Source organism: Rhinopithecus roxellana, chromosome 5 (assembly GCF_007565055.1).
Source record: "Rhinopithecus roxellana isolate Shanxi Qingling chromosome 5, ASM756505v1, whole genome shotgun sequence".
NCBI lineage: Eukaryota > Metazoa > Chordata > Mammalia > Primates > Cercopithecidae > Rhinopithecus > Rhinopithecus roxellana.
In genome coordinates, this window is record NC_044553.1 from 84,225,463 (window position 1) to 84,248,377 (window position 22,915).

General features: G+C 48.4%; 1 protein-coding gene across 1 annotated transcript; it reads left to right on the forward strand.

Annotated features, from left to right (window-relative positions):
* Nucleotides 1-14,171: 14,171 nt before the first annotated feature.
* On the forward strand, nt 14,172-17,574 carry LOC104659652 (nuclease-sensitive element-binding protein 1). The gene is given in 3 exon segments (XM_030930825.1): nt 14,172-14,376; nt 16,150-16,307; nt 16,309-17,574. Coding segments are annotated over 3 exon segments (1,302 nt in total). The 3' UTR covers nt 17,248-17,574.
* Nucleotides 17,575-22,915: the final 5,341 nt, after the last annotated feature.

Sequence of the window (22,915 nt, forward strand, 5' to 3'; positions counted from 1 at the left end):
TGAGGTCATTTCAACAGAGACTGGGAGAGATGTCACTGGTCAGCATGCCTGGGCGTGCAGGAGAACAGCCTGCCGTCTGTGAGATGACTCGGGGGGCAGAGGGGAGCCACGGATCATAATCCCTTTATGCTCTACCTTAGTCAGAATGGGAATGGCTACTGCTGTAGTGACAAATAGATCCCCACGTCTCAATGGTTATGCCACCTGAAATGTGGCTTCAAGATTGTTGTCATCAGGGACAGAGCTGGAGGGCAGCTGTGATGCTTTTAAGGGTTAGCCTTGAAAGTGTGACATGACTCTGTCCACATCCCTTTGGCCAGGATCTAGTCCTATGGCCTCCACCTAACTGTAGGGGAGGCTGGGAAGTGGAGTGGAACATGTGGTTTTCGATGAGCAGGTATCATCCGGGGCTTTGACCTGGAGTCATCAGCCACAGGCCCTGAAGCCTAATGAAGGTCCTCAGACGAAACTCTCATGAGGCTGTGGACAGAGTGGTGCTGAGGACTGACAGGACTTGCTGATTTGCCAACCCACCATCCCCTCCTGGCACAGATGCCCCCAGGAATGTGGCTGCTTTGAGGAAGTATCCTGGAGGGTGACCCCAGGCTTGATGTCAAGATGGAGCCTTTAGCAGGTAACTGGGGAGAAGAAAAATGAGTACCTGGGTTATTCATGGAAGCAGATCTTTCCCAGACCCTCAGCAGGCAGGGGTGAGGCTCTTTCGTGGACAGCACAAGGATTGGTAATCACTTGTTTCCCAGCAGACCCAGGCCAGGGAAATGCTTCTTTACATCTGCCTCAGATGAGGATCTCCCACAGGCCTCACAATGGGGAAAATGCTTTCTCCTGCTGGAGTTACCTTGCTTAACGCTACTCTGCCTTCAATTAGGACTGTGGATACATTCTCAGCTTTTGGGGGTCCATGGGCCAGGGTGTAAGTGTTTTTCTGGCATGGTAGCTGGGACGAGAATTCCACAAACAGTGAAAAGTAAACCAAAGGAGATATAATAAATAAGAGCTGACTTACATACTGTAACCACAACAGAAATAGTAAAGCATTCTGTCCAGACTGAATTGAGCAATCATCATGAATTTTCTTCCATCTGGGAACTAACAGAGCTTTGTCAAGTGTTCATTATTTGTAGTGTCTACCTTTGTATTGGCCTGGGAATCCAAAGCTGAACCCTCACTAGTATACGGAGGAGCATGGTGGAATATTGGCTCGAACTGGATGTAATGGTTAATTTTATATGTCAACTTGACTAGGCTATGGTGCCCAGTTATTTGGTCAAATGCTAGTCTAGATGTTTCTGTGAAGGTATTTTTTAGATATGATTTACAATAAAGTCAACATTTACAATCAGCTGACTTTAAGTGTAGCAGAGAAACTGCCAAAATAGGTGTGGACTTCATTAATCAGTTGAAGACCTTAAGAGCAAAGGCTGAGGTTTCCTGAAGAAGAAATTCTGCCTGAGTTTCAGAAATTCTGCCTGAATTTCCAGCCTTTGGACTCAAGGCTGAAGCATCAACTCTTACTTGCTCTTCAGTCCACCCGACTTCCTGCAAAATTTCAGATTTGCTGCCTCCCTCCACCCCCATCACATGCGTCAATTCCCTTAAATCCATCTCTCTCTATCTCATCTATAGCTACATCTCTCTAGATTCATCTACCTTAGTCAGAATGGGAAAGGTTACGCTGCTGCGACAAATAAATCCCTGCATCTCAGTGGTTACGCCATCTGAAACACGTGACTTCAAGATTGCTGTCATCATGGAAGAGAGAGCTGGAAGGTTGCTGAGTTGCTTTAAAAGGCCAACCCTGAAAGAGGCAGACATCATTTTTGTCCACATCTACATATGTATCTAATCTATCTATATAGAGAGAGATCCTATTGGTTCTATTTCTCTGGAGAACTTTTATAATACAATGGGGGAAAAGCAGATTAAATTAGAGAAAGTAATTTGATGATGATTAAATATTTTTATTATTTCATAGGAAAAGGGAGTAAATAATAGGGAAACAGAAATTGTGATGATATAAATAAGGGAGTTTCACTATAGCAGTAATACTTATTACTATGTTAAGCATATCAAGTGAGGTGTAACAAAACTAAACTCAATAGAAATGGTCTGGTTGTTTAATAATTTCATTTCCAAAGATGTGATGTTTGCTGGTGGAATTTCCTGCCTGGGGTTCACCCTCTTCTTGTCTGAGGACCTCCTGGTACTGCTCTCCTCACATTTAAGTATGTGATGTGCCTCTGTCTGTGTCCCTGAGCAATAGACTGTGTTTGCAAAGTACAGATCTATTACTGGCCCTGTCTCCTTTCTCTTAGTTCCATTTACATTTTTGAATGTATTTTTAAACAACAACTGTAATCTAGGGATCTTTGGTTGCCAGGGACAGAAAATCATCTCAAACTACTTTAGCAAAGGGGAAATCCAATGGCCCATGCAACAAAATGATCCAGAATTAGGGCCAGCATCAGATATAAATTGATTCAGGGATAAAATAATGTGTTATCAGGACTTGATTACTCTGCATCTCTCAGCTCTACTCTCTGCTATGCTGGCTTCAGAGTCGGGTTTCATGTGACAAAAAATGACAGCAATTCCAGCTCTATACCTCTCAGGTTTCAGATTCAAGGGGGAAAGAGTGAGTCCCCTTCCCAGAAGTCCTAAGGAAGACCTTAAGGTATCTCATTGGCTCTGATTGATCAGATGTCCATTCCTAAACCAATCACTATGCCCAAGAGAATCTAATGCTCTGATTGGCTTAGGCCTGGGTCCTATGCTTCACCCTGAGTTGGGGGCAAAGTTGGCTGCACTGAAATCTCATGGACTGAGAGCAAGTCATAGTGTGGGATTCCCCAAGATGAAACAGGGGCATGGGTACCAGAAGAGAGTGGATGGATGCTGATGGAGTAAGGTCACTTAAATAAGAAAGCTTAAACATTCATAATCTATCCATTTGTGGAAAAGCACCTCTAGGGGCAGTACCAATGTGAAGTTTTCATCATTCTTTTGGCTACCTCAGGATCCCTTTCCATATGTGTTTGGTGTAATCACCACTGCAAGGGCCACACAGTCCTATTAGTAAAGCATTCTTCCCTTGAGTTCTTCTCCCGATACCAGCTCTAATACCAGTGTCTTCCCTCCAGAGCCTGATTATAGACACAGTTTGGGATGGGTTGGGGGAAGTATATTTCTGACAAAGTGATGTTTCCACTTCACACATATGACTAATAGGGAACTTGGCCAGGAATAACTTTTTACACAGTTTTGGAAACCCTGGCCTAGACCATAAATCATGGGATGAAGCTTGATCCCTGTCTTTTAAGTTAAAACTCAATATCCTGCCTGAAGGGCAGAGCAACAGAGGAGCCTGAGATAGAGTACCCAATAGCATCATCCCACTGGGATAGCCCCCAGGCCTGTGAGGAGGTCACCTTCCCATGGCATTGCCCCCTGGGGCAAGGCAGAAAGCCTGAGCTTGGCCCCTTACTCCATTCTCCTTGCTGCCTTGCCAACAAAAGCCTTAAAAGTCATGGAAACATCTCTGGTTTTCTAACTCAAGAGATTCCAGCAACAGAGGTCAAAGAGTCACATGGGAGTATGTGGAAGGGCAGATATATCTGGGCAGGAAGATGCTTACCCTTGGTGCATTATGTAAGTAGGGGGGAAAAGGGGCTGAAAGGACAGAAACAACATGGCAGGGCTTAGGGCTCTCCAGAGAGAGAAATAGGAGTGGGGGACACTGGCAGAAGAGGCTGAGAAGAGGAGTTTGTCTCGCTGGTTGAGAATCTGGGCATTTTTGTCATGGATTTCCATTAGGAGTCACATCCAGAAAACTGCCAAGCTTCTGACCCAGGAGATGGAGGATAAGAGGGCACAAGATGGCCCAGAGGATGAGTGGACACATTGATAGTTGAGTGGTAAAGGCTCAGGAGTAAGGGTTGGGGTTGGAGCAGCAAATAAGTACATATGAATCCAATGTGATCAAATGCTAGCATGACAGAGCAGGTGGGAGATTCACTGGCAGCAAATAGATATCCCGGAGTGATGAAGGAGGGAACTGTGCTCTCTTTTCCAACATGGAGAGCTGTATTCCTCCATCTTGGCAGAACTTCCAGCTTTCACAGGGCCCAGATCTTTGGGGAACCTTGTTTTGCCCTATATCAGCTAAAAACAGTCGGGTGAAATGCGACTGACCAGATAATCTTTAACCTCTTTCAGATTTAGCTTTTGGACAAAGTTAAGAGACTCTCTTCTGAGCCTTATTTTGGTAAGAACATCATTGCAGGTGGGGGTGGATGTGGTAGGGAGAAACTGTAAGGGCAGGCTAAAAGGTGCCACATTTTCTTAGTTTAAATCAGTAGGAATCGTCCTTGGTGGTTGGGGGACTTTAAGATTATGTAGAAAAGAGATAGGGGAAAGGTGTCAGAAAGAATGTAACTATAACCTCCTAGAGTAGTCTTCGCTAAAAAATTATCTTGAAAATAAGTGATAGAATTGACTGCCTCTCTAGCTAATAAAATAACAGCAACAACATGCTTATTTTTTCTTACTCCTGTAGGGTTTAGGCAGATTACTTGAGGTCCAAATTTCCTCGCGGCCATAAACAAGAAAACCTTGAAGCTTATTGCTAGTGTATTCTAGCACCAAAGCAATATCTTCAATAGTTAGAGTCTGTCTTAATAATAATCTAGAATAACACATTTATCAAGTGCTTATAATGCACCTGATGCCAAATTTAATGTTTCACAAATATAATCTAGTAAAATCCTGAAAATGAACTTGTGAGAAGGGACTACTGCTCCCATTTTACAGAGGACAAAGCAGAGGCTCAGAGAAGTTCAATAACTATAGCTGGAAAGCAGTGGAAATCAAATTCAATCCTGGTCACTTAGACAACAGATTGTGTGCCTTTAACTCTTACGCCATTCTTATCAACACCTACACTCCCTCCCACATCTAGCACTGTTAGGCCTAAGTCTTTAGGAAATGACTCAAAATATGAGTGTATTGGTCAGCGTTCTGGCAGGAGACAGAAGGCACACTCAAATGGGTTAATTGAGCAGAATTTAGAAATGTGACTACTTACAAGTTATGCGTAAAGCTAAAGGAAGCTAACAAGGCAAGGTGAAGCCCTCCAGGGCTAGCAGGGGTGGGGAGCCTGAAGGGTAAAGGGAGAGAAGTGAAAGAGAAAGTATCTGGAGCAGACAGCCACCCATCAGGGGCTATGGCCTTAGGCAGAGGGGCAGTGGAGAGACACAGCCAAGCAAGGACCCATTACAGTAGAACCAGGAGGATAAATAAATATCCTGACCTTGTCCCACCACCCTTCTCTCCCTCTCTCTCTCTCTCTCTCTCTCTCTCTCTCTCTCTCCCTCTCTCTCTCTCTCTCTCTCTCTCTCTCATTCTTTCTCTGTCTCTGTCTCTCTCTGTTTTTGAGACGGAGTCTCTCTCTGTCATCCAGGCTGGAGCACAGTGACTTGATCTCAACTCACTGCAACCTCAACCCCGCTGGGTTCAAGCAACTCTCCTGCCTCAGCCTCCCGAGTAGCTGGGATTACAGGTGCGCACCACCATGCCTAGCTAATTTTTTGTATTTTTAGTAGAGTTTCACCATGTTGGCCAGGCTGGTCTCAAACTCCTGACCTCAGGTGATGCACCCACCTTGGCCTCCCAAAGTACTGGGATTACAGGTGTGAGCCACTATGCCCAGCTCCACCCTCCTGTCTCTTGCTGGTGCCTCCCACTGGCAGAACCCAACTGAAGCCAGAGGGCAAGTGTGCCCAGTAATGCGGTCCACAAGGCCAGCCTCCTGGGGCACAGAGCAGTAGGGGGGAGGATGGGGTGGCTGTGGAGGGGCAAATGGAGATGCCCAGCATAATGAGTTAACACGTCCAGCTGTCTGAAGGCTTCTGCTTTGGACTCAGGGTTAATTTCTTTCATCTACAAGGAAAGGGATGGCTTATGAAGGCTTAGGAAAGAAAGTGATGATCGTTAGGAATCAGCATGGATTCACCAAGAAAAAAGATGACCTACTCATTGTACTTTTTTGGAGGGAGGGGACGGGATTCCTAAGTTGGTAGTGCATGGCATTGTGGTAGGCAGCAGAGCAGACACCTCATAGCTCTCTTGAGAACAAGGAGGGCTGGAGACAGTGTCACTGGGACAGCTGGGGATGTGCTGAGTGACTGGCCCTAAAGCTGCTAACAAACTGATGGACGTCAGCCTGATGGGTGGTTCCATCCGTGTCCCAGAATCTCCCATGGCCCTTCCATTTCAACAGTTCTATTAGAGACTAGGAATAACTCTCAGAGGCAGCTCACATCTTGGATAACAGAATTAGAATCTCCTAAGATCCCAACAGTTTGGATTCATGGTGGCTGAATGTAACAAGATGAAATATAATAGGATTAATGTACATCTGGAACCTGGGGCTAAACAAATGAAATTTTAGCCTGGGATGGGGCAGATGTGAAAGACTCAGGGGTGTGTGTTGATCGTAAAGTTGACATGAGTCAACCTCAACAATTACCAAGAAAATTGGTGTCATCTTAGGTAACATTAACTGAAGAAGAGTGTTGAGGATGAGGGAGGTATTTCTCCTGCTGGTCTCTTTACTGGTCTGTCCCACTTGGAATGCCACTGCACTGCTTTTAAAGGAGAAGCAAAATGCAATGGATCGCATTTGCTGACAACCATGGGGAGGCGGGAGGGGACTGAGAGTGTGTCACACGAGAATGTGTGAAGGAAAAGCAGAAGAGATAAATAAGAGAGCTGGCAAATAAAAGAGAGGTCCTCAAGTGTCTGGAAGGTAGTCATGTTGAAGAGCCTTGTTGGTGGAGGACAGAAAGAGAGTGCAAAGACCACTGGGTGATGGCTAACCAGGCCAGCCTAGAGCGCAACCTGCTGGCAGTCACAGTGAGACGTGAGGTGGTAAGTTGGCTTCCCCTAGAGATGTTCGCACACAGGGCTGTTGGAGAAGAGACTACCTGGCATGAAAAGGAGGGCATGTTGTCTCAAAGGATCTCTGTTGAATTCGAATGCCTGGACACATGAGTATGTTTGTATGCCACACCCCCTTCATGCTAACACTTCCTTGGGCATGCCGACCCATGATGGAGTGCACCCATTCATAGTCTTCAAACTTTGGAGCGTCCAACATTCTCCTTTAAGTGACCTTTGGGAATCTATGGAAATGCAGATTTCGCCAGCATCGTGGAAGGAGCCAGGGCTTTGGGGTCTGGCAGATCTGGGTTTGAATTTCCCCTGGGCCACTTCTGGCTGTAAGATCTCAGAGAAGACACGTTTGGCATCATCAACCCCTGGTGCAGACCCCGGGCAGGCACCAGGGATTCCAGCGCACATAGCAACAGACATGGGTCCTACCCTCAGGAGGCTTACTGCTCTGGTCTGTCTCCTGTTCTGTAAAGCAGGAATAATTTCTACTGTCCTGCAGTGTGTTTGTGGAATATGTGGGAATCTCAGAGTTGGTTCCCTTTCCATTCCTTTCCTTGCAAGGAGCACAAAACTATAGTCATTCACAGGAAACCACAGACACTCAGAAACCCTCATGGGCCCTTGTGTGAAATCTGTCCCCTTCTTTCCTTTCAAAAAGGTTGCTGAACACCAGGCCTGCCTATCACTGCTTCCTAAATGGCTGGTCTTCCTCTGTGGCTGCAGCTCTGCTCAGGCCACCCATTCACTGACTTTCCCCTGAAGGCTCTAAGGGACTTTCTCCTGGAGACACTATACACAATTTGGTGAGATGTTGATGGCAGATGTGGGACGGCCACTCTTTCTTAGCAAGCAGGACTCCCTCATTTCAGTGGTCTTGGGTCTTGATCCTGCAGAGTTCTCAATGTTTGGGCTGAGTGAGAAGTCGTCCAGTTTCAGAATTCAGTTAGCCAGAAACAAGTGGCTCTTCCTACCTATCTTTCAAGGTTCAGCCCAAACACTGCACCCTCTGGAAGCATTGCCTAGTTTCTCCCCTTCCCCTAAACATTCTGTGCCGCATAACCAAGGACCATCAAGGATTGGTCTCATTTCCTGTGTGTTCCCACTTTACAGAACAGGAGACAGATCAGAACAGCAGCTCCCTGAAGGCGGGAGCAGTGTCTGTTGCCACATGCTCTGGAACCCTGTGCCTGCCCAGGCTCTGCACCACGAGCTGATTCTGTCTCCTAACTACAGTGTAAATCCTCAAGGGCAAGACCAGGTCCTCTGATTCTCTGAATCTATCAGAATGTTTAGCTCCATTTTGGGAAGATAGTAGATGCCCAGTAAAAGCTTGCTATTGGATTCTTATCCAAGCTTCTCACAAATCCCTTTTTAAAGTCAAGAACAGAAAGAGTAAGTAAGCATTTATTCATTCAACCAGCATATTTTGCAAAAATCTCAAATCCATGATTCACAAACTAAAAGCTATTCAGCAGCACGTCTCACGTGACCAGCCCCGTATTATTCTGTTTTTGTTTTTAATTAGTGCAAATATTTTTTAAAACAGGATACTTTATACAGAACTCTGGATTTCTAGACTGTCTTAAATACCCAGCCAAAACTGAGTGGTGGTGCCCCCTTTAGATGGGCCAGCCTTCTTCAAGTCGGGACAGTGCGCACCTGGCTTCACTCCTGTGAGTTACTGCCAGCCCCCATCAGCATTTGAGTTCGTAATCTAAGGCTTATTCGTTTAAAAGCTACTGACATCAATAGGAATCTCACAGAATGGTGAACTCAGAGACACCTGATTTCCTTGGTTTATGTCTTGACCCACTATAGGATGTGCCAACCCCCTCCAGCTCAAGATTCTTTCTTCCCCCCGTGCAACCAAATCCTAACGCCCATTGCAGGTGTCTGCATCTCCTGTCAGTCCTGCTGATGGCTCTGTTGGCAGCAGCCTGAGCGTTCTTGCCCCAGAACTTTTGGGGAGTGCTAAGGTGGGCAGGTGTGTTCCCTGGCAGGGCATGGCTCCAGATTGGGCCCATAGGGCCCCAGCAGCTGCTGTCCATGTGTCACTTCCCAGGCAGAGGGAGGGCGTCCGGGGAGACCACCCACTCAAGGGCTGGGCTGCCTCTCCAGAATCTCCTTTCAAAGACACCCTGGGAAGCGACCCTCGACTTGCCCCGTGCAGTGTCCTGAGGATGCCCAGGCTCTCAGGGCAGTCGGGACCCTCCCAAGGTCCTGTTTCCTGCCCTCTGCAGGCCCAGATTTCAAAGCTGTCAATTCACTCCTCCTTTCCCTCTTACCCGCCTCCCGCCCTCTTCTCCTCCCCAACATTCTTTGCTTCTTGTTTATATTGCAGAAAACATCTGTGAGAGTAAATGACTGAGATGAAAGATTTTGGCAAAGGGCTATTTTTCTTTGCTTGGCTTATAGGAGGACAGATGAAGACTTTAGCTTCATCCTCGCCTTCCCCAGCGTGACTCCCTCCCCCAGCTTCCAGAGAGGAGAGAAATGGGATCTGAATGAAGACAGACCAGAAGGTGGCCCAGCCGGCCCCAAGGCCTCAAGTCCCCAGGCAGGGGAGATTGTTTTTCCTGTGGAACAGGCTGGCCTGGAGGAAAAGGCTCCACGGGTGGAGAGGAGGGGGCTCAGATCAGCATGCTTCTGCAGCTGCTTCTGCAGGGCTTTCCCTGCTGGCCCTGCACAGCCTTTCCCCCAGCGCTGTCCACTCTCTGCCCTCCCTCCAGGCCACACAGTCAACCCTGCCAGAAGTAGACCTTTTGGCATGTGATGAGGGAGAGACCATCCCGCCAGTGTTTCCTCTGTCTCTCCCTCACCTCTCTCCTGAGCGGTTGTGATGTCCAGGGAGTGACATCCTGGGCTGCACAGCCTCTCTCCTACTCCAGGGAGCTTTGTGGCTTTAGACAAGTTAAGAACTTCTTGGGTCCTCAGTTTCTCCCTTTGTAAATTGGGGATAAAGATACTTGCTTCACAGAGTTGTAGTGAAGATGAAATGAAATGATGTAACAATGCATGCTCCACACAAAACCAGGTACTTAATAAATGGTGATGATAATGGTGTTGATGATCAGGAGGAGGAGGATGAGGATGAGGGTGATCCGGTGGGGTGTGGGGTGGGAGGCAGGGAGAACCCTGAGGCAGAGTCTCTAGGTGACTTTCTCTAGGTGACTGAACCTCCATGTTTCCCTCTGTGGATGGAGTGGAGTTCATTCCATCCTATTCCTTGTAGAGGGACTGTGAAGTAGGGCTGAATGATTACACTTGGTGCAGATGAGATGAAGAGGTGATGGGGAAACCAAGCTTCACTATCCTTGGCACTATGAGGGCCATTTTCCTCTGTGACTCTTGACTGACCTGGCACTTGCCAGCTCTCCTGCCTGGCCATTGTCACCAGGGGGCAGGGGCCAGTGGCCCTCATCATCTGGATAAGCCCCTGGTGCCATGCACCATGAAGACAGGTCTGTCAGTGCTGCCCAGGGCTGAGTGTCCTGGGCTCCAGATTCTCAGTCTGGGAAGCCCCCACTGACATGGCACCAGTAGCACCAAGGTTTCCAGGTTGGCTGGCTCAGAGGCTCCCGTAGAGCAAGGCCAGGGATGTGGCTGTCCTCAGAGAGCAGTTGGGGAGCTGTCCCCACCTCATCTCTCCTGCCAACCCAGAGCCTCCCTCTTTTTCATGGTCCCTGGTGTTCCTGTTGGAGTCGTGCAGTGGCCATGCACTTCCTGGCAACGGCAGGGCCAGATCTTAGGAAGACCTCAGTGCCCGGACCAAGGCAAGACAGCTGTCACTCAGGCAAATAATCAGCAGATTCTCACTAGGTGGGACAGGTAAGTTCTGATCCAGGTGTAGGAGGAAGAACGACAGCTCATAGGCAGCAGCTCAGGAGGTAAACAGCTGGCGGCTGAGCTCCAGGGCAGGAGATGCCCTCTTAGCCTGTCTTTGTCCAGCCTGGGTCCACCAGGCTCACCAAATGAATCTAGGGATGTCTGTTTATGAAGCATGAAGCTGGTGAGCACAGAGCAGAAGGTCCAAGCCTGACAACCTGTCCTGGCACTTCTGGACCTGCTCTGTCAAATCCTCCACACACTAAGGAGAAACAACCCTTTCCTGCCTGCAGGCGTCCTTCAGTACACGCATAGGAAGAAAAAGCCTGGATCAGTCTAGCCCTCCTAAACACAGATGCCTGAAGCCCCCGGACTGATCTCTGCAGGGGCCGAGGCAGCAGTCCTAATAGATGAACTATTAGCTCCTATGAGCTGGACCCTGGGGCTTGGCCCCCCACCAGGCCCACTTAGTATATTATTCAGCTCTACATTTAATGATGGGGAGGCTGGTGTGGTGGCTCACACCTGTAATCCCAGAACTTCGGGAGGCCAAGGTGGGAGGATTGCTTGAAGCTAGGAGGTCGAGACCAGTCTGGGCAAATAGCGAGATTCTTTCTATTTTAGTTGAAGTTGAAAAGAAGATACCTTTGCTAGAGTTCAGAAAGAGTCTTATCTGTTGAAAACTCATGCAACTTAAAGTTCTTTCATCATGGAGAGCCTACTGGCCTGCCACGTGGCATGACCCGTGAATGTGGGTGGGACTGCTTGGCATTTTCAGACTGTTGGAAACAGTGGCCTGTTGATCTCAGAGAGAGCCAAATTAAGCTGATTTCACTATTTATAATCTCTCCGGAAATAAGCAAAGAAGAGAAGTCTAATTAAATGATGGGGAAATGGAGTCTCAAGCGATCAAGCAGCATGCCCCAGCCATGGACTGCTAAGTTTCAGCTGCAGCATCAGGATTTGAACCTGGATCTGTGTGGCTCCAAAGCCTCAGCATTCCCCCAACTGCTAGACCTACAATGTCCAATATGGATATCACGAGCCACATGTGGCTATTTAAACTTAGGTAAAGGTTCTGTTTCTCAGTCACACCAGCTCCATCTCAGTGCTCAATAGTCACATGTGGCTAGTGGCTATCCTATTGGACAGTGCAACTCTAGAACATTCCATCTTTGTAGAAAGTTCTGTGTAGAAAGTCAAAGGCAGCACTATGACTAGGTTGTACGGAGGCTCTTTCCTGTTTTAACCAGGCTGCTTACACCCTTTTATTCAGCTACAAACTCATCTAGTCTCTGACATACACCCTGTCCCCTCTCCCTGTCTATCCTCAAAGAGAGGGTGATAGTTCTTGACCCCGCATAGTGAATGGGAACAGTGGGAAGCAGGGGGAACAAGTGACCCATGGGGGCTGGGAGCCAGGAGCTCAGCCTGGTCCTCCCTGCCATGCTGCACCTTCCTTGCTGTGTCTGTGCAGAATTGGGGCCTGGCTGGTCCTCTCAGGGGTGGGGGCCCTTGGGGCCTAACTCAATCACCCGCCCAGGCAGGCCCAAAGGTCACACTGCCAGCCTGCGGTCGCCTTTTCAATTACCTGACCCGCTAAATAGGACCCTGAGAGCGAGCTCTGGGCCAGAGCGCAGGAGAAAGGGGCTCTGTGTGGTAGTCCTGGAGCTGCTTTGCACCCCGCACAGAGGCCAGCTCTGTGTAGCACTGCCCAGAGAGGCCGGGAGGGGCAGCAAGCTCTGGTAGCACACAGCAGCCTCCCTGTTCTGATACCGGCTCCTGCATGTTGGGCCTCAGTCCTCAGTTACCCCATCGAGAAAAAGGGGAGAAGAATCTGAGAGCTGGACAAAGGTTTTATATTTTGGGGTTCTGGGCACAAATCTTTGAGCTTCTCAGCTGCCCTAGGATGTAGGCAGGTACCTATAGTCATCTCTGCGGGTGGGCTGAGATGACCAGGCTCAAAGAGAGCCCTGCCCCAGATTGCCCAGCTAGATGGCCACAGAGGAGGCTGCCTGCTGCCAGGTGAGCAGGGTCCGGGCTTTTCAAAGTCACTAACAGTGCTCAAATCTGGTTTTGCCCAGTCCGAGCTCCTTGTACCTGGTGCTGTCAATGCCTGCCATTCCTCTGGGTTCTCCTGGCTCCTGGAGGACAGGGACTGTGTTCTGCTCCTTGCTAAAAACCAGCACCCGGACCATGCCTGGCTCTTAGAAGGCCCTCAGCAGACATCAGATGGATGGATGAATGGCTGTGGTTGAATGTGGGCTGAATGCTTGGGACAGCAGTGTCACCTGGCTCCTGTCTGTTGTGAGGCAGTTACCTGTCTCAGAGAAAACAGGGAGATGGCAGAGGCTGGGAAATTACAGTCTCAATTTCCTCCTTAACCAGCCACTAGCAACAGAGAGAAAAGACCCCGCTGATGGGAACCTGGTGCTCCTCAGGTCCCACCTCTTAGGGCCGGTCTCCAGCTCCTCCCTGCCCTCTTGGCCATGGCTGCTGGAAGTCAGAGGCCCACTCTGGGGGCTGACTTCCGAGATCTGTGCCAGAGTGCCCCGCGGGTGGGCGCCCCTGGCAGGCCCTGGCTGGGCGGAGGCTGAAACTGGAGCAAGAGCTGTGTGTCAGAGGGTACACGGCTGCACAAGAAGACCTCAGCCAGGATGAACTGAATCTGCCCATCTCCTCCATGCGCCTGCCCTCTCCCCTGACCTGAGCAGGTTTGCAATTCATCCGCCATCCTCAGATGCTGTTCCTGCTATCAGATGATGAAAATGGAGATTCGTCTTGAAGAAAGAAAGAAGTAGCTCACTTCCCCCACACCCCTAGTCTATTTGAGCCCCTCTCCTCCCCCATCACCATGTGTTCCTGAAACCTGGGGCTGTTCCAAGCCCTAGATGTGCTGGAAAGTATATCCCGGAGCAGCTGTGAACCTGCTCAGGCTGCCGTGGCCCGGGGTGAATCAGAAACCAAGAGATAGGCCAGCTAACAATGCAGTCCCTTGTTCCTGCATTGAGAGAGAGATCACCATCAGCACCGGGCTCCTGAGAGTGGGGGCAGCGAGCTGGCACACACACACACACACACACACACAAACACACACTCACCATTTGCCTCCTGGCACAACCCACTCACCTAGCCCACCCAGAGCAAGTGCTGGGGAAAGGTGTTTACATAGCAGGCCTGAGACCATCACGACTGCCTGGCGGGGCCAGCCTCTCTCTAAGGTGCCTCCTTCCCAGCCTCTTACTCTCTGCTTTCACTCTAACTCACCTGGGAAGGCAGGGAGGGAGCTGGAGGGGAGGGCTTGCATGAAGCTTGAATGGAGTAGGATTGTCTTGAGGTTTTCCACTGGGCTGGGGAGCGTGAAGGGCACTGGGATGCACAGCCAAAGGGGGTTCTTGGATCCTGAGAGGGTTTGGGAAAGCCTGTTTACAGGAACCAGACACCCTGAGAAAAATAACTTGCAGGCAAGTTTTGAAGCAGGCCTGGTCACGGAGCTGGCAGCCACTCAAGGCCGTGGTAGAGTCGGGGGCCTTCCCATCAGGCCTGATTACAACCGCTCGCAATCCTCGCCAACTGCAGGCAGGAAGTGCCAAGCACCCATGGGGGTCTAAACCACCCACAGAAACAGCCCTGTTCACACACACCACATCCTGGGAGATGGAGCAGGGAGTTCTCTTCCCATCACAAATGGAGAAACTGAGGCTCAGGGCCATCTGCCTGCCAGGCACGGACAGCAGCAAAATCAGCAGCTCGTGTCCTTAATGCAATTCATAAAGGGAGTGGGGAGTTCTGTCCACCAGACATCTCCCGTGAACCTGATCTGAAAGCAAACGAGGAAGAATGAGCAGAAACACTCCCTGACGTAAAGGTGTCTCCACAGCCTCATCTTCTCAGACAAGGCGGGCAAAGCCCAAACTCTAGAATGCTTCCAGGATAGAAAAAAGCCTTAATGCCAAGACAGACCCACCGGGATTCCATCAGCTCTGTATCACTGGGCTGATTCCCTGTCTTCATCCCCACTCAGACATCCTGCATGCTCTGCCTCAGAAAGAGCTTTCAAATCCTGCCCCTTGTGTTCCCTTCTCAAGCACCATTGCCTTCATTCAAGCCCACATCATCTCTTCCTGGAGTGTCATCAGAGCTGTCTCTCTTCATCATGCCAACATGCCAATAACCATGCTGGTAGCTTACAAACCTTCCTGCTTTTCCTAACCTTCAGGATCAAGTGCAAGCATCCGAGTCACACAAGGCCCTTTAGACACTGGGGCCAGCCCCAGTTCATCCTCATCTCCTTTTGTTCCTACCCAGTAGCTGCCACGTCAGGCAGCTGACTTGTTCTTTGACACCCCTGTGCCTTTGCACATGCTGTTTCTCTGTCAAGAATATCCTCTCTCCAGCACAGTCTCTACGTGGAAAAATCGCACCCAGTTTCAGAATTCAACTCCGGTGCCCTCTATGCATGGGCCTGTGTTTGTGTCTCTATGGTAGGGCTTCTTTGAGCTATAATGATCATTTGCATATCTGTCTATCTCATCAGACCAGTGGTTCTCAAACTGGGGTGATTTTGGCTCCAGGAGACATTTGGCCATGGCTGGAGATATTTTTGGTTGTCACAATCTGTGTGTGAGGCGGTGCTACTGGCATCTTGTGGGTGGAGGCCAGGGATGCTGCTAGACATCCTACAATACACAGGACCATCCACACAACAATTTTGTGGCCCCAGATGTGAGTTGTACTGAGGTTGAGAAGCCCCAGACTAGTCTGTGTGTCTCCTGAGGCAAATTCTTATTTGTGTATCGATAGCTAGGCCTAAAGAGGTATCCTATAACTGTTTCTTGTTTTTTTTTTTTTTTTTTTTTTAAACGATAGGATCTTGCTATGTTGCCCAGGCTGGGGTGCCATGCTCATAGTGGACTATTCCCAGTCATGCTTATAGTATGCTACAGTCTCCAACTCCAACTCTCAAGGTATCCTCCAGTCTCAGCCTCCTGAGTAGCTGAAACTACAGGCATGCACCGGGGCACCCAGCTTTCAATAACTGTTATTTGAATAAATAAATGAGCAGAATGACTTAATAGTTATATACTCCTCACCTGGGGGATGTGAGTCACCATAAGCCCACCAAGTTAGAATTTAAGAAAGCTGACTAATAGTGAGTGAACAAGCATATTGACAAGGATAGAATAAAACATGCAAGTGAATCAAATGCTTTGCTTTCAGTGAAGAAAAGGACCAGCCTATTATCAGAGTGGACCTCAAGTTAGGCATGAACACACATCATCACTGTAGCACTTCTTTTTAAATTAGGGGCCTGTGATTAAGAAGTATCAGTAAATTGAGTTCGATCGGTAGCGGGAGCGAAGAGCGGACCCCAGAGAGCCCTGAGCAGCCCCACCGCCGCAGCCATCACACCCCGGGAGGAGCCGCAGCTGCCACAGCCGGCCCCAGTCCCCATCACCGCAACCAAGAGCAGCGAGGCCGAGACCCAGCAGCCGCCCGCCGCCCCCAGCGCCGCCCCCCCGCGCCGCCCCCGCCCTCAGCGCCGCGGACACCAAGCCCGGCACTACGGGCAGCGGCGCAGGGAGCGGTGGCCCCGGCGGCCTCACATCGGCGGCGCCTGCCGGCGGGGACAAGAAGGTCATCGCCACGAAGGTTTTGGGAACAGTAAAATGGTTCAATGTAAGGAACGGATACGGTTTCATCAACAGGAATGACACCAAGGAAGATGTATTTGTACACCAGACTGCCATAAAGAAGAATAACCCCAGGAAGTACCTTCGCAGTGTAGGAGATGGAGAGACTGTGGAGTTTGATGTTGAAGGAGAAAAGGGTGCTGAGGCAGCAAATGTTACAGGTCCTGGTGGTGTTCCAGTTCAAGGCAGTAAATATGCAGCAGACGGTAACCATTATAGACGCTATCCACGTCGTAGGGGTCCTCCACGCAATTACCAGCAAAATTACCAGAATAGTGAGAGTGGGGAAAAGAACGAGGGATCAGAGAGTGCTCCCGAAGGCCAGGCCCAACAACGCCGGCCCTACCGCAGGTGAAGGTTCCCACCTTACTACATGCGGAGACCCTATGGGCGTCGACCACAGTATTCCAACCCTCCTGTGCAGGGAGAAGTGATGGAGGGTGCTGACAACCAGGGTGCAGGAGAACAAGGTAGACCAGTGAGGCAGAGTATGTATCGGGGATATGGACCACGATTCCGCAGGGGCCCTCCTCGCCAAAGACAGCCTAGAGAGGACGGCAGTGAAGAAGATAAAGAAAATCAAGGAGATGAGACCCAAGGTCAGCAGCCACCTCAACGTCGGTACCGCCGCAACTTCAATTACCGACGCAGACGCCCAGAAAACCCTAAACCACAAGATGGCAAAGAGACAAAAGCAGCCGATCCACCAGCTGAGAATTCGTCCGCTCCGGAGGCTGAGCAGGGTGGGGCTGAGTAAATGCCGGCTTACCATCTCTACCATCATCCGGTTTAGTCATCCAACAAGAAGAAATATGAAATTCCAGCAATAAGAAATGAACAAAAGATTGGAGCTGAAGACTTTAAGTGCTTGCTTTTTGCCCGTTGACCAGATAAATAGAACTATCTGTATTATCTATGCAGCATGGGGTTTTTATTATTTTTACCTAAAGACGTCTCTTTTTGGTAATAACAAACGTCTTTTTTTAAAAAGCCTGGTTTTTCTCAATACGCCTTTAAAGGTTTTTAAATTGTTTCATATCTGGTCAAGTTGAGATTTTTAAGAACTTCATTTTTAATTTGTAATAAAAGTTGACAACTAGATTTTTTCAAAAAAGTCAACAAACTGCAAGCACCTGTTAATAAAGGTCTTAAATAATAATAATAAGAAAAAGAAGTATCAGTAAATTGCTCCACTATGCTCACAAAGCAGATGTCAAACCCTTAGCAGGACAGAGGACTCAAGGTCTGGCCCTACTTCCTACAGGGGATATGGCCAACTTGGAGACGGTACGGAGAGAATCCATGCAGATGATGAAAGCTTTGGACACCTAAGCCCATGGATGGAAGGCAAAAGGAATTGATATCATTTAACTTCAAGAAAGTAATGACTTGGAGGATGTCCTAATAGATATTTTCCAGTAACACAAGAGGTTATTAAATGGAAGGAGTGGCCAGTCAGTCTTTGGCGTTCAGGACCGAAGAAGAAGAAACAGATGAGGAAGGAGGATAAACGACTCCTGGACAAAGCGAGCAAGTGAAGGTTAGGCAAGAACCCACCGCAGGCATGGCCCAGGGTCCTAGAGGACGCTGCACTTCTGCCTCTTCTCTAGATGGGATCCCTTTCCCACAGCTAGTGCTATTGGAGGGCTGGGCAGGGGGCTGTCCAGGCTTCAGGCCTTGCTTTTAGAACTTTCCTTTGAACCAGAAAAACAGGAAAGACCTGGGGAGACTGGGAGGCAGAGAGCAGCAGTATCAGAGAGAAAGCAAGGGTGAGAAAAGAGAAAGGACAGCAAGAGCAAGAGGTGGCTGGAAAGACACCAGGAGAATGTCGGGGCTGCATGGCCTCGGCATCTGGAGCGCAGGCTGCGGCTATATTTAGAGTGCCATGACTTGCAATAATTTGTGCAAGGGGGGAAAAAAGGAAAATGTGAAGTTGGCGTCGTGTTGGGGAGGGAATGAATTGTAAGAAAGGAATGGCCTGATAGAGGTGAGCTGTGCCTGAGGCCTCAACTCTTGGCCTCTAGGAAAGAGCCTTTGAGCAGTGCGGGCCATCAGGAGTGAGTGATGGTGTTTACTGAGCCTAATCCAACTCATGCCCCCATTCCCAGATGTGCCCGGTGCTCCCCACAAGAATGTGGGGGCGCTGGGCGTGCCAGGCGGCCTGTCTACCACAGCACCGGGATGATTCAGGGTCCTTGCTGGAGAAGTGAGGGCCCAGGCAGAAGCTCTGGAATGGGGCTCAGGGCTTACGTGAGCAGCACTCTGTAAATTCTAGGAATTTGTATACATTGCAGAGGCCTCTCTCCAGCTGGATTATAAATAGAGGATTAGTTCAAAGGCAGGCAGCCTTTTAAAGAGACGGTGCCAAGCGAAGCCTACAACCAAATACAGTCAAACCTTCTTCAGCCCCTGTTGGCTTCGTCCAAATAGCATATAAGTCACAGCAACGGCATTTCCCTGGCTGACAAGGTTCCCTGATGTCCTTTAAGAAGTGGTCTGGAGGGTTCGACTTCAGCTATATAGCAAAACCTCAGTTATCCAGAACAAAACCCATCATTCTGGATAGTGGAGCTTTCCAGCTAGCTTAAGGTTTGTCCTTTTAAATATCACATGTGGCTGGGCGTGGTGGCTCACACCTGTAGTCCCAGCACTTTAGGAGGCCAAGGCAGGCGGATTACTTGAGTTTGAGACCAGCCTGGGCAACATGGCGAAACCTTGTCTTTACATAAAAATACAAAAATTAGGCCGGGCGCGGTGGCTCAAGCCTGTAATCCCAGCACTTTGGGAGGCCGAGACGGGTGGATCACGAGGTCAGGAGATCAAGACCATCCTGGCGAACACGGTGAAACCCCGTCTCTACTAAAAAATACAAAAAACTAGCCGGGCGAGGTGGCGGGCGCCTGTAGTCCCAGCTACTCGGGAGGCTGAGCCAGGAGAATGGCGTAAACCCGGAAGGCGGAGCTTGCAATGAGCTGAGATCCGGCCACTGCACTCCAGCCTGGGCAACAGAGCAAGACTCCGTCTCAAAAAAAAAAAAAAAAAAAAAAAAAAAATTAGCAGGCATGGAGGCACATGCCTGTAGTCCCTGCTACTTGGGAGGTTGAGGTGGGAGGACCACCTGAGCCCAGGGAGGCGGAGGTTGCAGTGAGCCATGATTGCTTCACTGCACTCCAGCATGGGTGACAGAGTGAGACCTTATCTCAAAATAAAATAAAATAAACATTACATGTAAACATTTCATCATTTTGGATGGAAGTTTTTCTTAAAAAAGTCATGTGCTTACCAGGTTTTAAAATAGAATATACTGATCTTAATTTCACATTGCTGTTCTACTTAGGGTCATTTTTAGAAACTTCAGTTACAGTGCTGTTAACCCAGTAGTGCCCAAACCTTGGAGATATGCGTGGCCATTTGTATCTCTTCATATTGTTATGCTTTGAGGTTCTTGGGTCTACTTTGTATCATTTTCTGATCTCCTTCTGTGGAGTGGTTACTTTTCCCTGTTGTGAGGGAGAATGCTATTTTGTTCATACCTGTAGCAACCTCAGGACTCATCTTCTTTTAGTCTGTTCTGGGTTGAGAAACCAGGTATGCAAACTTGCTAAAATTATGTGTAAACAAAAAGTAAATAGGCTGTAAGGAACCCAGCTTTTCCTATTTCGAGAGGATTCATCCAGGCTTCTTAAAGGGTAATAGGCCATCCAGCCCTCTGAGAAGCCAGTTGTTTTGAGTTAGATGCTACTTTAAACACAACAATATGGTCCTCTGTAGATAATGTTGGCTGCTTAGACATCTCTTGGCTCATCCTCAGGTTCTGGACTGATTTTAGGTAATGAAGTGTCTGAGTAACTTTGTTTGGGGTAGATAGATCCTCACTCTAATTTCAAGTGTAAGTTCTCAAAGCCCTTGCATTTGAGGTAATTGAGTTTTTGCCCACCTATGTGTGAGGCTGGTACAGTGATTAAACCCAGCACAGGCAAAAGACCATAGATAATCACCCTGCCCACTTGTTCATTAAAGTCCCATTTTCTGTGTCCTATAAGACACTGGGGATTCTAGGCAGGATGCTGAGCAGAAGAGTCACATGTAGGATCAAGGAATGAAAAGTCAGTCACTCAGAGGCACTGGGTTGTGAGTTGGTTCAGAGAAGCAGGTAGAAATTGGATGTTCAAAATGGATGAAAATAGATCAAGCCAGTCCAGGAGGGTGCAGAGGTCCTTGGGTAATTTTTAGCATCTTCTTGTTAAGCAGGGAAAATCTTTCTGTGGTCAATCAGGATTAGTGCTTTGTAAATCCCTCAAATAGCTAACCACCCATCAGCAAAGATCAGACATTTCTGATGTAGTAATTAGGCTCTGCAGGGGGAGTGACTTTAGAGTCTCCCAGACCAATGCGCCAAGAGGTGGCTCTCAGCAGCCCTGCAGCCCAGGCCGCCACCACAGCAAGGCAGCCCTTGGTCAGCATGTCTTCAGGCAGAAGGATTCTCACCTTATTTCAAAGGGTGTCTTGAGAAGTGTTATTACATCTTACTCCTGTATAAAGGCTCAGGGTCAGACTGATTTTGTTCTCATATCAGTATCAGGTTAAAAGACAGTTGGTCTCTTTGCTGAAGGTGTTCATCATGGCCAATCTGCTCCCCCCGTGATTGGAGGAAATCTGGCCCATACAGCCCTGTCTGAGAGCATGTGACCCACCTCCCCTCTTCACACATGACTGGACCAGGGGTGGGCACTTGACCCAAGGATGACCCATCTATTGGCTAACCAATGATGACCAATGATTGATGTGGCATGGCACAAAAAGATAAGGTTAAGTAAGATAAATACCTTGTTTTCAGGGGAATCTAGACTTGAAAATGGAAAGAAGGGGCTAATGGCCAATGGACACTTAGGCTGAAAAGTCATGCATAGTGTGGAGTGGGGCCATGATGTCCATCTGTGAGCTGATCTTATAGAGAAGTGGAAACTCAGAGTACAAAGTGGGGAATGGAGAACGAATCAGAGGCTCAGAGAGAGAATGCTTAGAACATAAAGTCCACAGGAGATGGCCAAGGTCCTGATAGCATGTCTATTCCTGTGAGTCCTAGTTACTCCTGCGTTCCTAGCTGTGAATTTCTGTGAGCTAGCCTGGGTAGGTCTCTGTTCCTTGAAACAAAAAGAGCTTTGCCCAAGACTGTCACAATCAGTATAAAGCAAGCTGCTCAACCACGAGATGCTCAGAGCTCGGAGCTTGGAGCTCGGAGCTCAGTCTGTCTTACTGTGTCCTAATGTGCCCAAGGAATCCCATTTCTGTAACTTTTCCCCAGAGGACCCATTTTAAAAGGTTTTAATCCTTTCTCTGATCACTCTGAAAGATCTCCACCTCTTCATGTTCCATTGCTATGACATACTAGGGTTGCCTCTGGAGACAGCCAGGATTGTGCACACTGGACTCCTGGTCATCAGTCCTAGGACTGCACTCTGCTTGATTTCTAATAACAGAGCTGTCCTGCTGACTGACATGTAGATCTGCTTCTCCCATAACCTGATATTCCCCACAGGGTCATTGCTATCACAAAATGTCAGTGCAGGAAGAGGCTTGGCGAGCATCTGGCCCAACCCTGTCATTTTAGTAATGAGGAAACTGAGTCCCAAGGAGGCTACATAACTTACCCCAAGTCAGGCAAAGTTGAATAACTTGTTTTTCCGTGTGTGTGTGTGTGTGTGTGTGTGTGTGTGTGTGTGTGTGTAGGTTTGTGTGCTTTTACCATTATTGAGCTTTGTCCTACTAGTTTAAAAATTCTTCGTTAAGCTTCATAGGGCATTTTGAATTCTGTATATTTAAATTCAAATGAGTGTGCAGATGTTGCACAGAATTCTGTATGTGCCCAAGGTAGAATGAACCCACAAATATCCCACTAATACTTGTCTTTTATACGACTGGTCTCCAAAGTAGGGTGTGTGCAAGTTGATTTACTAGGGTAAGGGGAAAAGATTAGAATGTCTTTTTTACTATAACAAACTAAAAGTTTAAAGAATGAGATACAAAATAGACATTCTGATCTCTTCCTCTTACCCCAATAAATCAACTTGCACACACCCTACTTTGAAGACCAGCCATAAAAAAGCTAAGTGTTAGTAGGGTATTTGTGGGTTCATTCTACTTTGAGCAGGTACAGAGTTTTGAGTAACATCTGCACATTCATTTCTCACCCACACATGCTCAAATTTCTCATTTTCATATATATATATATATATATATATATATATATAGGCTCAATTAAAAAAAACTAATCAGAGTGGCTGGGCACGGTGGCTCATGCCTATAATCCCAGCACTTTGGGAGGCCGAGGCGGGTGGATCCCCTGAGGTCGGGAGTTCGAGGCCAGCCTGACCAACATGGAGAAACCCCGTCACTACTAAAAGTACAAAATTAGCTGGGCATGG